The 17,923-nt window shown below is 42.1% G+C and overlaps 1 protein-coding gene across 1 annotated transcript in view; it reads right to left on the bottom strand.

Annotated features, from left to right (window-relative positions):
- Positions 1–17,923, bottom strand: part of ARMC3 (armadillo repeat containing 3) — a 126,415-nt gene that overhangs the window by 75,316 nt on the left and 33,176 nt on the right. The window contains 4 exon segments of the mRNA XM_043509448.1: positions 4,583–4,766; positions 6,251–6,445; positions 7,747–7,922; positions 8,249–8,317. Coding sequence (XP_043365383.1) covers positions 4,583–4,766; positions 6,251–6,445; positions 7,747–7,922; positions 8,249–8,317 — 624 coding nt within the window.

The following is a 17,923-nucleotide window of genomic DNA, read 5'->3' as shown; positions in this document are numbered from 1 at the left end:
AAATGCAAAATGCAAAATGCAAAAAAAGGTGAGCAAAGGGGAAAGAGAGGCATGTGTTTATATGCAAGAAGTAAATGTGAAAGAAGAAATAAAAATATATTGTAGTAGTAGGAACATACGTAATCTACTTGGAATGCAATACATGGAAATCTGTCATAGGACTATGAAAAATGGTGTTTACATTCTTATTGTTCATTTTTTCCCAGAATGTCATAATAAACTAGATCACAGGAAAAATACATAATGAAAGTCTTGACACAATCTCCTCCTCTCCAATCTACGGTGCCAATCATCAAAGTACAGAACTCTCACTACATTCCATGTGTGGAACTTCCATTGACAGGTGGAGAAAATGAATAGAGATCCATAGTGTGGACTGGAAGGGCAGAGTCGCTCTTTTCATATAGCATTTACAATAAAAATAATTGTAAATATTCAATTGGTCAATCTAGGGAGGTTATGAGAAGAATTAGATGAGGACACAAGAAAGGAGACCTGAGAGGCAGGGGAGGGAAAGAAGAGTTTTTTCTAAGTGTATATTAAATTAGATAATATGTTTACCAAATGTATATACATTAAATGTATAATGCTGCCCTGTGATCTGAAGAAATTGGAGATGGTAAACAATGCTGCATTCAGACAATCTGAGGCAGGTTGGGGTATCCCCTCCCCTACAGACAAGGAGCCAGAAGAGCTTTCCTTTTTCTCCAACAGGACATGCACGGGATCAAGGAGATGGTGCCACAAAGGGTACAGCAGAGGATGCAGCAATGAGAAAAGATCCTAGAGATGTAACCATAGCTGGGAAATTGGGGGGGAGGAGGGAAGGGAAGCCTCCTCTGAGAAGCCCTGGGATGGGTGTGGAAATATGATGTCCCATCTGTGGCCAGCTGGGTCATTTTGCCTGGGATTTCCCAATCCAACCTCTGAGGCCCAGTACAGTGCTGGGAAGGCCAGCTCCACCGCAACTTCAGAATACACTGTGTGACCGAACCTTTGGAGGTGGAGCCAGTTCATCAATGGCATGCAATTTTCATGCTGAGCCATTCACACACGAAGCTACTGCCCACATGTCATGCTACACTCTCTCGGGTGCACATTCATCTGATCACCAGTGGGAGCAGGCGATAGTTAACGGGGAAACAATAATTGTTTGGAGAGATACTGGAATTGCAAAAACTCCATGTAGTGAAACCCCATCAAATGCTCCCAGGGTGTGAAACCTGGGTTAAAAGTTCCCAATGTAAAAGCCTTCACTCTACCTACAGCACAGACTTCCATACAGACCCAGGAAGGTCAGGAGTATTGGTTGTAGATGTGCTAGCATACATTCCATTTTCTTTGCTGTTGGGGAAGGATATTATGGCTTTTAAGGCAGAATGGGTTAACTGGACCCCTCAGTGAGCTCCCAGCTGCAAGGGACCATGTCAGCCAAAATGCAAATGGAGCAGGTGACAGGGATAAGTAGGGTTGGGTATCCCTTGCAGGTAACAAAGAAACTGATACTTGAGATAGCTACAAATAAGGGGGCGCTTCCCTGCCCCCTCCAGTCTGTGACTGCCTGGTGGTCTGTGAAAATATAAAGGACCCTGAGCAAAGGGGAGAGGAGCTACTGTTCATCTCAACTCAACTGTGGGAAACAAAAGCAATAATCTTCCTCCTCCCCTCAGCAAAGCTGAGTTTAGGCCATCTGGGTTCCGAGGCCTGACCTCCAAGGAGGTGGGATAGACAAAGAAATCTGGCTAGGGGGAGAGAATGTTTATTATGTGCATTGTTGAAGTCTCAAGTTATAAAAGGTATTGGCAGACATGCCAGCCAGGGAACAAGTTTGTGAGTTCCCCTAGGATGCTAGACAAGCACCCTAGTTATACCCACTTCTTTATGGTGGAGATTTGACAGATATTGCAACCCCATGCAGTATCTTTGGGGACCTTTGTATTACATTTATGAATGGTTTACATAGGATCGTGTTATCCTATAGGAACTGAAACTGTAGGGGGTGATTACTTCTGAGATTGTGAACAACTCCAGAGAAGTTCCACCCCTGAGGTGGTTTATAAAAGAAAAGGAGTACTTGTGGCACCTTAGAGACGAACAAATTTATTAGAGCATAAGCTTTCGTGAGCTACAGCTCACTTCATCGGATGCATTTGGTGGAAAAAAACAGAGGAGAGATTTATATACACACACACAGAGAACATGAAACAATGGGTTTATCATACACACTGTAAGGAGAGTGATCACTTAAGATAAGCCATCACCAACAGCAGGGGGGGGAAGGAGGAAAACCTTTCATGGTGACAAGCAGGTAGGCTAATTCCAGCAGTTAACAAGAATATCAGAGGAACAGTGGGGGGTGGGGTGGGAGGGAGAAATACCATGGGGAAATAGTTTTACTTTGTGTAATGACTCATCCATTCCCAGTCTCTATTCAAGCCTAAGTTAATTGTATCCAGTTTGCAAATTAATTCCAATTCAGCAGTCTCTCCTTGGAGTCTGTTTAGACCAGTCCTTGCTTACAGACAGCCCCCCAATCTGAAGCAAATACTCACCAGCAACCACACACCACACAACAGAACCACTAACCCAGGAACCTATCCTTGCAACAAAGCCCGTTGCCAACTCTGTCCACATATCTATTCAGGGGATACCATCATAGGGCCTAATCACATCAGCCACACTATCAGAGGCTCCTTCACCTGCGCATCTACCAATGTGATATATGCCATCATGTGCCAGCAATGCCCCTCTGCCATGTACATTGGCCAAACTGGACAGTCTCTACGTAAAAGAATGAATGGACACAAATCAGACGTCAAGAATTATAACATTCAAAAACCAGTTGGAGAACACTTCAATCTCTCTGGTCACTCGATCACAGACCTAAGAGTGGCTATACTTCAACAAAAAAGCTTCAAAACAGACTCCAACGAGAGACTGCTGAATTGGAATTAATTTGCAAACTGGATACAATTAACTTAGGCTTGAATAGAGACTGGGAATGGATGAGTCATTACACAAAGTAAAACTATTTCCCCATGTTTCAGAGTAGCAGCCGTGTTAGTCTGTATTCGCAAAAAGAAAAGGAGTAGAAGTGAGCTGTAGCTCACGAAAGCTTATGCTCTAATAAATTTGTTAGTCTCTAAGGTGCCACAAGTACTCCTTTTCTATTTCCCCATGGTATTTCTCCCTCCCACCCCACCCCCCACTGTTCCTCTGATATTCTTGTTAACTGCTGGAATTAGCCTACCTGCTTGTCACCATGAAAGGTTTTCCTCCTTCCCCCCCTGCTGTTGGTGATGGCTTATCTTAAGTGATCACTCTCCTTACAGTGTGTATGATAAACCCATTGTTTCATGTTCTCTGTGTGTGTGTATATAAATCTCTCCTCTGTTTTTTCCACCAAATGCATCCGATGAAGTGAGCTGTAGCTCACGAAAGCTTATGCTCTAATAAATTTGTTAGTCTCTAAGGTGCCACAAGTACTCCTTTTCTTTTTGCGAATACAGACTAACACGGCTGCTACTCTGAAACCTGAGGTGGTTTATGTATACTAGTTCAAGCTGGGTTTTCCAGAAATTAGGAGACAAAGAAAGGGCTTTTGGTATAAAAGTATAAACTTGAACTGACTCAAGGCCTTCATTTTGTTTCTGCAAACAGATAGAACCCTTCGGCATAGGTTGAAGCTGCTGCTGGACAGAAGGTCCTGTCTGTTTACTGGGTCAGAAAGAAAGCCCTGTTAGTTTAAACTCAGCCTTTTATACCGAATATCTTTTCTTTGTCTGTTGGTCTCTGGAGACTCAGTTTGAATCAGCATATGCCAGCCTCCCTAGTGGGGGTGGTACCACTCTGGAGGTGATTACAACCTGAGGGATTGACCTTAATCACCCCACACTATTTTTCTTTCCTAGAGGAGCTGCAGTAACTCTCCACTCTTCCCACCAGAGGTATTTTCATGTATAGACTTATTTAAACAGCATCCTCATGGGCAAAAGCGATGAGTTTGTTTCTGCATAATTCTGAACTCAATGGTGAATTAAAAAAACCTGGCTGCAAAAATATGAACCATGCTATGAATAATTATTAAAAGATCAGAAAAAAGCTATCTAATTCCACAGAGATTTATTAATCTGCAGGCCATTTAAAGTCTATTATGTCCCCGCAACAGGAATTTATACCCTAACTTGCCTGATGAGCTGTGGTAGGTTTAAGAGAGGGAACTAGCCCAATTATTGCTATTCAGGTTTATCCACTGCCAATGAGGAATATTTTCTGACAAACAACACTTGAGATATCAGGTATCTAAAATCATTAAATAAAAGATAAAGGCCCAAATTTTCAGAGGCCAAGATTCCCTTTTTGGAAGCATTTTGTACCCACTTATAAGCAGTTTCAATATCTAATTTAATACCTGTTTGCTATTTTGACCACTAAGATTTGCAACTGCAATTCATTTGTGGAATTATTTCTTCCCAGCACAATTAGTATTCTCATGCTGGGAAGTGACCCTCAGGCTGGCTGAAAATTCACCCCCACAGGATTTCCATACGAAATTAACATAGAACTTTAAAAAGTAACATACGATCATAAGCTGCTTTAGTAATTGCCTTTGCTGCATTCTTCTGAATATCAGGAATGGTAGACATTTCTGCAAATGAAAGTAGCTTTTTAAGGCCCCCTGTCTGCTGAATTAGTTGCATAGTATCCACATCCTCAAGACAATTTGCCACTACTGCAAGAGCTTCCACATGAAGATCATTAAATTCCTAGTAAGAAAAAATAAAAAAAAAAAGTCTTCTAATGAAGATTAAAATATCTTTAATTTTTCTAGCTTCTAAGATAATTACCATAATTAATTATTGCACATTCTGGTACACAATGAAATCCATTGTGCATCTTTTAAAAATATGTTGATAGACTCCACAACCTGTGTTAACATGGAGTCAAGCTTGGTTATAATTATGAAAAAAATGGAAAGATTCCCATTGAGTTCAATGGGCTTTGGACCAGGTCCTTAGAGAGAATCTGATATCTTAAGTTTTCAAAGAGCTTTACTATATATTAAGCCTCATGATACTCCCACAAGGAAATAAGTATCATTATACTCATTTTACAGAAGGTTAAAACTGAGGTAGGAAGTGCTCAAGTGATTTGTTCCAGACCTCAGAGCCAGAGCCGCTTCTATGCATAAGCAGACTAAGCAATTACTTAGGATCCCAAGCAGCTCAAGAGGGCCCACATTCGCTTTTTTAGTATGTGATGGGGCTGGGGGGCAATTATTCCTGCTTAGTGCCATCAGTGGGACAACATCACCTCCGCCTGGAGCAGTGGAGTATTCAAGTCAGGAACAGAACATGGAATTACTGGTGTTTAGACTAAATTAAGGGAACAAGATTGGCTCTGAAACTGCACTAGCATTGGAAAAAAATATAGAAAATGGAAAAGTCACATAAAATTAAGCCATGTGAATTCTTCCACTATTTAAAATACTTTGAAAAATGTTACAGTAATGTCATTATAAAAACAGTGTTAACAGAACCAAAATGATAAAACAATAAACACAGCATGAAAACTAGTGATTCTCCCACTCACTCACCAGGTATAGCTGTAAAAAAAAAAAAGATTTTCCAACTACCATTTAGATGTGGTGAGATCTTATTTTTATCTGAATAAGCTGACAGGCTGAAAAACAAAACCAAATGTGCTTCCCAGATGATGGTTAATATGAGAGAAACCCTTCCTTTACTTTATCATCTCGCCACATATCACTGATCAGTACCACAGCAATGACAAAAACTACCTACGCTGCTGCTCTTCTTGAGCCCCATTCTGCCATCCTTATGTTGAGTACCTCATTCATGAGTGACCCATTGATTACACATACTACATTCAGTCTTTTCAAGTAAAAAGCAGAGTTCCTTGGAATGAATTATTATTACTTTGGTTACACAAAAAGAGGCAAAAAATTTATTTTGTTTATACTTTTCAAAGAAATAGCATAAATGAACATTTCTTTGGATTTGGTTTACTCTGTCAACTTGTCAGCTCATTGGTATAATCAAACAGCTATAAAACAACACACACATGCTAACAGAATCTGACAAAAAGAATCTTACTCCCCACACCAACAAATGTAAAATGATGAAGTTCATTTCTTTAGTAGGATTCATGGATGAAGACTGGATACAGAATATCTGAAACACACTTTTTCAAGTTTACATTTATAGTTCATATTTCAAACAAACTGTACCTTAGTTTCCAGTATCTTAAAAAGATGATCTAATCCTTGGTTTTCTCTCAGAATTATCCTGGTTTCTCTGTCATTGCTAATTACACCAAAGGTTTTGAGAGCTAACAATTGAATAACTGGATATTCAGATTTCAGCAGTTCCAGTAAGGCAGGAATAGCATTTAGTTCACGAACTGCAGCACGGCTTTGAAAATCCTGCAGTGAAATACCAAACTGAGTAAGTGTAATTGATAGCACAATATAATAGCATGTTGACTCTTGGCTTTACATAAAAAACAAAGAAATTCTGATTTCAAACATATTAATGAGCTAATATTTTGCAACTTTTAATTCTGGAGGTTTCTTTACATTTGGGCTAAAAATGGAAATTGAAATAAGTTTTCCACAAAACAATATTCAAAACAGTTCAAAGAATTTTGCATTACTAAAGTATTAATTATAAAGTTTAGTTATGGTTGAGGAAGCCGAAAATGTTGATGCTTATTCTCAGTCCATATGTGGATTTTTTGGAAAAGTTTGGTGAAATTTAGTTTGCTCATTTCAAGTCATCTTAGTGACAAAAAAAAAGAGATTTTTCACATCTTGAGGCTCTAGGCTTCCATAACTAAAAAACTGGTTTTGTTTAATATTTCAACCTTTGCATATACATCTAATCTCTATCGCTCAATGAAGAATGTATACTATACCATTTTAAAATAGTAAAGAAATAAAGTAGTTACAATCTGTTTATAATAGTATATTGCACCTGTGCAGTGTGTAATTTTCCTTATCAATTTAAGCAAGCACCTGGTGCAATTATCCAGATACACCCTGCAACAAAGTCAGCAAGATAGCAAGAGAGGAGATACAGCAAAATGTGATTCAGAATAAAGACTTGTTCTGATGCACCCAAAAAAGAGAACCACAAATTGAATTCATTACTGAATTGATTTGCCCAGCCTCTGAAAAGAACTACTATACAACTGTACCATTCTTTTGCTAAGCAGCTTATGGATGATATTAGTGCTGATTGTGAAAGTAGTCAATTACAATGCCTTCTTCCCATATGGAAAAAAAACCGCCAACAGTTTTCACCTATTTAGGAATAAGTTCAAAATCATTGCTGTGGACCTGTTTGCAAGAATAAGGCAAGATGCAATTTTAATCACCCTATTTGTGCAGTTTTGGATAGACAGACATTTCTGTAACCCTTACTATGGGGATAAAGACTTGCCGAATGAAAAAAGAAAGATTTTTATTTAAACAAATGTTTTTGGGTCTGATTCTGATCTTGCTCACTCTGGGGTAAGTCAAGAGTAACTGAGTTGAAGTCAAAAGAGCTATAGTAAGGTAAAACTATAACTGAAACTGAGATGAGACTCGTGCCCTTCGAGATTAAGTGATTTTTTAATAAATTGATAAATTCTAGATATTACAGGAATAGAACTAGATATTTTAAAGTGATTAATCTCTAGAAAAGAAATAAAAATACAATGCTTATCTGTTTCTGTAATTACCTGTACGAGGTGATAGATGCATTCAACAGAGTTCTTCTTAACGTCAGGATCAGGGCTACTCAGCAATCTGATAAGTGGTTCTAGTCCACCTTGCTCAAATATTTGCACTTTACTGGTATATTCAACTGCCATATGTGCTAGGCAAAGACTGGCAAACTCATGGACAACTATATCTTCTACAGGGTGAAAATAAAATTAGGTTTTGTTCAATAGAATATATGCTCATTCATCCATTGGGTTAAAATATTATTTGAAAGTCAATACACATTAGCTGTTAATCTTACCTTACTTTGCTATAAACATGCTGTTCAATCTACATAACATATCATAATACTCAGTAAATTACTGAATAGTGGCTATAAAAGCACTAGGTCAATCACTTATCTAATATGTTATGACAAATCATAACTTATAAGAAAGCTTTTTATTAAATTGCCTGATCAGACAGTGAATGTAAATTACTTTTGACAGTATTTTTACACAAAGGAGCATTGCAGGTTACCTTCTGGCGCCAGCCGAGCTATGACTGAATGTGTGACATCTAGCTCTCTTAATAATTTTCTGACGTCATCTACAATGACAGAAAAGTAAATATGAAGATTTTGTGTGGTTAGAGGGAAATAATGTAGAGATACAGCTGATGCACAGAATGAAAAGCAAAGTGAAAACTCAATGAGGTTGCTTAATGTGACTCCCTCATCCTTAGAAACTGACTTATGCCTGATCTACACTTAAAAATTAGATTGACCTAGCTATGTTGCTTAGGACTGTGAAAATTTTTGTGTCCTGAGCACCAAAGTCAGGTCATGCTAACTCCTGGTATAGACTTCATCTGCTGATTTAGCTACTCTCTCTTAGCCCTGGTCTACACTACGAGTTTAGGTCGAATTTAGCAACATTAGGTCGATTTAGCTCTGCACCCGTCCACACGACCAAGCCTGTTTTGTCGACTTAAAGGGCTCTTAAAATTGATTTCTGTACTCCTCCCAGTGAAGGATTTAGTGCTAAAATAGACCTCGTTGGGTCGAATTTGGGGTAGTGTGGACACAATTTGACAGTATTGGCCTCCGGGAGCTATCCCAGAGTGCTCCTTTGTGACCACTCTGGACAGCACTCTCAACTCAGATGCACTGGCCAGGTAGACTGGAAAAGCCCCAGGAACTTTTGAATTTCATTTCCTGTTTGGCCAGTGTGGTGAGATGATCAGCACAGGTGACCATGGAGTCCCAGAATCGCAAAAGAGCTCCAGCATGGACTGAACAGTAGGTACTGGATCTGATCGCTATATAGGAAGAAGAATCCGTGCAGGAAGAACTCCATTCCAAAAGACGAAATGCCAATATATTTCCCAAAATCTCCAAGGGCATGATGGACAGAGGCTGCAACAGGGACACACAGCAGTGACGCATGAAAGTTAAGGAGCTGAGGCAAGCCTATCAAAAAACAAAGGATGCAAACGGTCGCTCTGGGTCAGAGCCCCATATATGCCACTTCTGTGATGAACTGCATGCAATTCTAGGGGGGGCCCCTACCACTACCCCACCACTGTCCGTGGACACCTGCAAGGGGGGAATCTCACACAACAGGGATGAGGATTTTGTGGATGAGGAAGAGGAGGAGGTTGAGGATAGCGCACAGCAGGCAAGTGGAGAATCCCTTCTCCCCGGCAGCCAGGAACTGTTCATCACCCTGGAACCAACACCCTCCCAACCCTTCTAAGGCCTCTGGTGACTGTAATTTTGTAAATATAATACAGGGTTTAAAAGCAAGCATGTTTAATGATTAATTTGCCCTGAAGACTTGGGATGCATTTGCGGCCAGTATAACTACTGGAAAAGTCTGTTAACGTGTCTGGGGATGGAGCGGAAATCCTCCAGGGACATCTCCATGAAGCTCTCCTGGAGGTACTCTAAAAGCTTTTGCCACGCAGTGGGGAAAGGTCCATTCATGCTGAGCTGTTCGCGATTGACTGAGAGGGATCTTCCCTGATACTAGCTGGGGGGTGGGGGTGAAGCACATGTGCTATGTAATGTGAATCGCCTGATTCAGTGTGAAATAGTCTTCCCTTTGTTCTCTAAAATGTATCTTTTAAAATACTACTCTCCCTTTTTTCCCCTCCTGCAGCTGCAAATGTTTCTACGCTCCCCCTATCATCTCCGTCTCAGAGGCTAGCACAGATTAGAAGGTGAAAAAAATGCACTTGCGATGACAAGTTCTCAAAGCTCATGCAGTCCTCCCACACTGAAAGAGCTCAGCAGAATGCATGGAGGCAAACAATGGCAGAGTCCAGGAAAGCGTTAAATGAACGCTATGAGAGGAGGGAGGAGCACACTGAGAGGAGGCAGGATGCAATGCTAAGCCTAATGGGGGAGCAAACTGACATGCTCAGGTGTCTGGTGGAGCTGCAGGAAAGACAGTAGGACCACAGACTACCGCAGCAGCCCCTGTATAAACCACCTGCCCTCCTTCTCAAGTTCCATATCCTCCTCACCCAGACACCCGAGAACGTGTGGCGGGGGAGGATACGGGCACCCAGCCACTCCATCCCAGAGGACTGGAACAGAAGGCTGGCATTCAATAAGTTTTGAACTGTAGTGTGGCCTTGACCTTCCCTCCTCACCCACACCCCCGGGCTTCCTTGCGAGTTTTCCCCCTATTTGTGTGATGAATTAATAAAGAATGTATGATTTTGAAACAATGACTTTATTGCCTCTAAAAGCAGTGATCGAAGTGGGGAGGGCGGCTGGCTTACAGGGAAGTAGATTCAACCAAGGGGGTGGGTTTTTATCAAGGAGAAACAAATAGAACTGTCATACCGTAGCCTGGCCAGCCATGAAACTGGTTTTCAAAGCTTCTCTGATGTGCAGCGTACCCTTCTGTGCTCTTCTAATTGCCCTGGTGTCTGGCTGTACGTAATTGGTCACTAAGCCATTTGCCTCAACCTCCCACCCCACCATAAATGTTTCCCCCTTTACTCTCACAGGTATTGTGGAGCACACAGCAAGCAGCAATAACAATGGGAATATTGGTTTCACTGAGGTCTAACCTAGTCAGTAAACAGCGCCAGTGAGCTTTTAAATGTCCAAATGCACATTCTACCACCATTCTTCACTTGCTCAGCCTACAGTTGAACTGCTCCTTACTACTGTCCAGGCTGCCTGTGTATGGCTTCATAAGCCATGGCATTAAGGGGTAGGCTGGGTCCCCAAGGATAACTATAGGCATTTCAACATCCCCAACAGTTATTTTCTGATCTGGGAAGTAAGTTCCTTCCTGCAGCTGTTCAAACAGACCAGAGTTTCTGAAGATGCACACGTCATGCACCTTTCCCGACCATCCCACGCTGATGTCGGTGAAACATCCCTTGTGATCCACCAGTGCTTGCAGCACCATTGAAAAGTACCCCTTGCGATTTACGTACTGGCTTCCTTGGTGGTCCGGTCCCAAGATAGGGATATGCGTTCCTTCTATTGCCCCACCGCAGTTAGGGAACCCCATTGCAGCAAAGCCATCCACTATGACCTGCACATTTCCCAGAGTCACTACCCTTGATAGCAGCAGCTCAGTGACTGTGTTGGTTACTTGAATCACAGCAGCCCCAACAGTAGATTTACCCACTCCAAATTGATTCCCGACTGACCAGTAGCTGTCTGGTATTGCAAGCTTCCAGAGGGCTATCGCCACTTGCTTCTCAACTGTGAGGGCTGCTTTCATCTTGGTATTCTTGCGCTTCAACTCACAAATTTCCATGAAAGTGCCCTAATGCAGGCAAAAGTTTCACAGCCACTGGGAATAATCCCAGACCTGTATCACTATTCAGTCCCACCACTCTGTGCTTGTTTCCTGGGCCCCGAATCGGAGTTCCACGGCAGGAACCTGCCCCATTACAACCATGATGTCCAAATTGCCAGGGCCTGTGCTTTGAGAGAAGTCTGTGTCCATGTCCTCATCACTGTTGTGATCGTGCTGTCGTCACCGCCTCGCCTGCTTTTGTAGATTCTGCACATACTGCAGGATAACGTGCAAGGTGTTTACAAGGCTCACAACAACAGCAGTGAGCTGAGTGGGCTCCATGCTTGCCGTGGTATGTCATCTGCAGGAGAGCAGGAGAGTAGAGTTGCAGCGGAAGCGGTGGATGATGACAGATGCCACGAGAATAGATATTTATACAGAATGACGAGAGGACCAGCGAGGTGCATTCATGGCACCAGGAGAGCAGAGTTGCAGCGGAAATGGTGGATGACAACGATGGTTTGCAGTTCTAATGCACTGTGCTGACAGCAGTATGGCATCTGCACAGAAAAAAGGTGCGAAATGATTGTCTGCTGTTGCTTTCACAGAGGGAGGGGTGACTGATGACATGTACCCAAAACCACCCGCGACAATGTTTTTGCCCCATCAGGCATTGGGAGCTCAACCCAGAATTCCAATGGCCAGCGGAGACTTCAGGAACTGTGAGATAGCTACCCACAGTGCAATGCTCCAAAAGTCGACATTAGCCACGGTACTGTGGACGCACTCCGCCGACTTAATGTGCTTAGTGGGGACACACACAATCGACTGTATAAATGGCTTCCTAAAAATTGACTTCTATAAATTCGACCTAATTTCGTAGTGTAGACATACCCTTAGAGAGGTAGATTAATTACATCACAGAAAAAACCCTTATTCGATGTGGGAAGCATCTACACTATGGTGCTATAGCAGCACAGCTGCAGTGTCATAGCTGTGCCACTGTAGCGGCTGTAGTATAAACATAGCTGTAGCTAGGAGAGATATATAACTTGGATCCTAGTGAGATGGTAATGGACAGAGTGAACATATGAGAGACAGAGCCTTGCAAGTATCAAAGTACATACAATTTTTAAAGAAGACAACATTCTTTGTTGTTTTGATTTACAGAAGCATCAAAATTCATTAAATATTCCATCAAAAGAAGCAGGAAAAGAAGAGGTTACTCACCTTGTGCAGTAACTCAAGTTCTTCAAGATCTGTGTCCCTGTGGGTGTTCCACTTTAGGTGACTCACTCCAGTAACACTTTAAGAAGGTAGGCGTTTCGGAACAGAGTCCAAAGAAAGAACTGTGTTACCTACTGCAGCATATGATCTTGCAGTGTGAACTCAAGCATAGCGGTCAGAAAACATGTGTACCAAGGACCATGTTGCAGATCTGCAGATTTCAGCCACCAGAACACCTTTGAGTAGGGCTACGATATAGACTGATCTAGTAGAGTCAGTAATCACTCTTAAGGGAGGTGTAATCTCAGAGAAACCAAAACAGGCAATAATGCATACATAGGTCCATTTAGAAAACCTATGAGTGGATATAGGTCTTGGGGAGCAGCTATCTTCAGTAGAAACAGAGTTTAGGGGTCTCGCTGAATAGTACAGTTCTGTCCAAATAAAAGGCTAATGCTCTCTTAACTTCTAATATATGAAAGGCAGACTCCTGTGCAGATTGATGAGGCTTAGAAAAAAAACCCTGGAAGCTGAATAGTTTGGTTGATATGAAATTCAGAAGACACTTTAGCTAGGATCATAAAGATACCTTCTTCTTAGAGAACAACGTATAAGTAGGATCTGCCGTTAGAGCCCCCATCACCCAAATCCTTTGAGCAGAAGTAATGGTCATGAAAAAGGCCATCTTCATAGGCAGATGCATCAGCAAGCATGTAGCTAGTTGCTCCAAGGACTGTTTCGTGAGACAATTAAGAACCAGGTTTAGATTCCAAAGTGGTGTAGGGACTCTAATCTGTGGGAAAAGATTGATAAATCCTTTTAGGACTCTCACTGTGGTCAGAGGAGCAAATACTGAGAAACGTTCTACTGGCACATAGAAAGCTGCTGTTGCCACTAAATTAACCTTGATAGAACTCGCAGAATGGCTTGAATTTTTCAATTCCAACAGGTAATCCAAGACTCAGGAAAGAGACGACTGGACAGGAGAAAGATGGTGTTAGTTACACAAAGATGATATCTTCTCCATTTCTGGTATGATGTCTTGTAGATTCCATTCTACTATTTAAAAGTACATTCTGTCTTTTGATGAACAGGTGGCCTCTAGCCCCAAGAACCATTGAAGAACCAATCTTGCAGTTTCAGAACATTCATATTGGGGTGAAGCATCTGACCCACATCTTGAGACAACTGTTGCAGTTTGATGGGGAGCCGTCACAGAAAGGAAGTGGTGAGTTTGATGAGGTAAAGAAACCAAACTTATCTTGCCCAAGTTAGTGCAATCAAAATGACTTTGGCTTGGTCCTGTCTGATCTTAATAAGGACCTTTAAGAGCAATGGACTTCGAGGATATGCATAAAAAGACGTTTTTTCCATGTAACGAGGAAAGCATATCCTAGGAGACTGGGAATCAAGTACCCCATTGGAACAGAATTTCCTGCACTTTGTTTTGGCTACTATGGCAAAAAGGTTGACTTCTGGAAATCCTCAAGCTAGGAATATTTTGTTGAGAACTTGAAAATCCAACTCACATTAGTAATTTAAGGAGAAATGTCTGCTGAGGTTGTTTTGTATACCCGGGAGGTAAGAAGCCAAGATGATTATCTGATTGGCTGTGCACTAGTTCCAAAATTTACTGCTTTGGTGCAGAGTGAGGGGGAAACAGATTCTGTCCTGGTGATTGATATAATAGATGCATGCTATGTTTTCTGTCATGATCTTGATATACTTGTTTTTGAATAGGGGAAGAAAGTGGAGGCAAGCATTTCTGATCACTCTTAACTTCAACAGATTGATGTGCAAGCACTGTTCCTGTTGTGACCATTTGCCTTGCTCTGTATGAGGACCCAAACGTGTTCCCCATTCCAAGAGGGAAGTGTCCAATGTTATTAAGACTGTTGGGGGATTCTGGTTGAACAGGATTCCTGAACAAACCCTGGAAGTATTCATCCACCATGTGACAGGTTTCAGAGTAGCAGCGATGTTAATCTGTATCCGCAAGAAGAACAGGAGTACTTGTGGCACCTTAGAGACTAACAAATTTATTTGAGCATAAGCTTTCGTGGGCTACTACCCACTTCATCAGATGCATAGAATGGAACATGTAATAAGAAGATATATATACATACAGAGAACATGAAAACATGGAAGTTGCCGTACCAACTCTAAGAGGCTAATTAATTAAGATGAGCATCAGGTGAGTGACTGTAGGACCTGACTGTTCAAGCGGTGTTTGTTGGGTACATAAACTATCCTGAGCCACCCCCGGAGACATGAAAAATGCAACCTGGTGTTTTGTGTCACAAAAACTCAAGTTGCCATGCGTCCCAGTAGTTTCAGACATATCCTTGCTGGAACTTGAGGGCTAAGCTGCACTTTTTGGATAAGCAAAAGAGCCTGTCAAGAGGGAGATAAGCCCTGCCTGTTACTGAATCCAGAAACATTCCAAAAACAATTGTTGTGTAGGGGGTCAATATTGATTTTTTAAGATTTATCTGCAGACCTAGACTTTGGAATAGTGAAGTTGTTGTTTGAGCTGCTGACCAAACCTCCTGATATGATTGACCCTTGAGGAGCCAGTTGTAGAGATAGGAAAAAACAGTTATTCCTAAACAACATGGTATGACCACCATGATTTTTAAGAAAGCTCCTGGGGCAGATGACAAGCCAAAGGGTAGGACATCATACTGGTAATGATTGTGATTGAATGTGAAATGAAGAAATCTTTTGTGAGAGGAATGAAACCCTATTTGAAAATAGGCATCTTTGAAATCAAGGGTTGCAAACTAGTTCTCTAATTCCAGGAAGGAAATTATAGCCGATAGGGACGCCATCCTGAATTTCAGATGTCAACATGCTTGTTCAATTGTCTGTCATCTAATAACAGCCTCCAACCCCCATTACTTCTGGGTACCAGAAATATCTTGAATAGAACCCTTTTCCTCTGTATTGAGGTGGGACTGGTTCTATGGCTCCTAAAAGCAATGAGATCTTTTGTGTCAGCAATTGATAGTGAGAGGCAGTCCCTGAAGAGGAAAGGAAGTTGGAAGGGCATGTTGGAGGTAATTTGGATAGTATAACCCTAAGTAATAGCCTATAACACCAATTTGTCCGATGTTATAGTCCCTCATGCTTCCTGAAAAAGACAGTGGAGGTGTCCAAATTGAGGAAGGGGGTTGTGTCACGCAGCTGAGAAAAACCTGGTCATTAGGTGGTTTGGACTCTCAACCAAACCATCTAAACTGGTGTTTGGACAAAGTTGAAGATTGGCATGAAGCAGTCAAGGTAGTTCTAGGCTTTTTCTTTCAAAACCTCAACCTCTTACCAGTGGTACTGGTAGCCTACAGAAAGTGAAAAATTGAGCAGGGCAGGATGTTTGTGCTAACTGATACCTGCTAAATGTCCTCTCATTTGCAAGCTGCTCTAGAGTTCTTTAGGGTATGAAGCGAGTCATTCGTGAAGTCTGCAAAAAGCTTCTGGCCATCGAAAGATAAATCTTCCATGGTCGATTGAACTTCCTGTAGAAATTAATAGAATCATAGAATATCAGGGTTGGAAGGGACCTCAAGAGGTCATCTAGTCCAACCCCCTGCTCAAAGCAGGACCAATCCCCAACTAAATCATCCCAGCCAGGACTTTATCAAGCCTGACCTTGAATACCTCTAAGGAAGGACATTTCGTCACCTCCCTAGGTAACCCATTCCAGTGCTTCACCACCCTCCTAGTGAAAAAGTTTTTCCTAACATGCAACCTAAACCTCTCCCACTGCAACTTGAGACCATTACTCCTTGTTCTGTCATCTGGTACCACTGAGGACAGTCTAGATCCATCTTCTTTGGAACCCCCTTTCAGGTAGTTGAAAGCAGCTATCAAATCCCCCCTCATTCTTCTCTTCTGCAGACTAAACAATCCAAGTTCTCTCAGCCTCTCCTCATAAGTCATGTGCTCCAACCCCCTAATCATTGTTGTTGCCCTCCACTGGATTCAATTTTTCCACATCCTTCTTGTAGTGTGGGGCCCAAAACTGGACACAGTACTCCAGATGACGCCTCACCAATGTCGAATAGAGAGGAGCGATCATGTCCCTCAATCTGCTGGCCATGCCCCTACCTATACAGCCCAAAATGCCATTAGCCTTCTTGGCAACAAGGGCACACTGTTGACTCATATCCAGCTTCTCATCCACTGTAATCCCTAGGTCCTTTTCTGCAGAACTGCTGCCTAGCCATTCGGTCCCTAGTCTGTAGCAGTGCATGGGATTCTTCTGTCCTAAGTTCAGGACTCTGCACTTGTCCTTGTTGAACCTCATCAGATTTCTTTTGGCCCAGTCCTCTAATTTGTCTAGGTTCCTTTGTATCCTATACCTACCTTCCAGAGTATCTACCACTCCTCCCAGTTTAGTGTCATCTGCAAACTTGCTGAGGGTGCAGTCCACGCCATTCTCCAGATCATTAATGAAGATATTGAACAAAACCGGCCCCAGGACCGACCCTTGAGGCACTCCACTTGATACCGGCTGTCAACTAGACATGGAGCCATTGATCACTACCCGTTGAGTCCAACGATCTAGCCAGCTTTCTATCCACCTTATAGTCCATTCATCCAGCCCATACTACTTTAACTTGCTTGCAAGAATACTGTGGGAGACCGTAACAAAAGCTTTGCTAAAGTCAAGAAATAACACATCCATGGCTTTCGCCTCATCCACAGAGCCAGTTATCTCATCATAGAAGGCAATTAGGTTAGTCAGGCATGACTTGCCCTTGGTGAATCCATGCTGACTGTTCCTGATCACTTTCCTCTCCTCTAAGTGCTTCAGAATTGATTTCTTGAGGACCTGCTCCATAATTTTTCCAGGGACTGAGGTGAGGCTGACTGGCTTGTAGTTCCCCAGATCCTCCTCCTTCCATTTTCTAAAGATGGGCACTACATTAGCCTTTTTCTAGTCTTCCGGGGCCTCCCCTGATCGCCATGAGTTTTCAAAGATAATGGACAATGGTTCTGCAATGATATCCACCAACTCCTTTAGTACCCTCGGATGCACTGCACATCCTCTATCACTAGGTTGCCTCCCTCATTCAGTAAGGGGCCCACACTTTCCTTGGCTTTCTTCTTGTTGCTAACATACCTGAAGAAACCCTTCTTGTTACTCTTAACATCTCTTGCTAGCTGCAATTCCAAATGTGATTTGGCCTTCCCGATTTCACTCTTGCATGCCTGA

This window comes from Dermochelys coriacea, chromosome 2 (genome assembly GCF_009764565.3).
Source record: "Dermochelys coriacea isolate rDerCor1 chromosome 2, rDerCor1.pri.v4, whole genome shotgun sequence".
Classification (NCBI taxonomy): Eukaryota; Metazoa; Chordata; order Testudines; family Dermochelyidae; genus Dermochelys; species Dermochelys coriacea.
The sequence above is the reverse complement of the archived record's forward strand: the minus strand, read 5'-3'. Positions and strand labels throughout refer to the sequence as shown.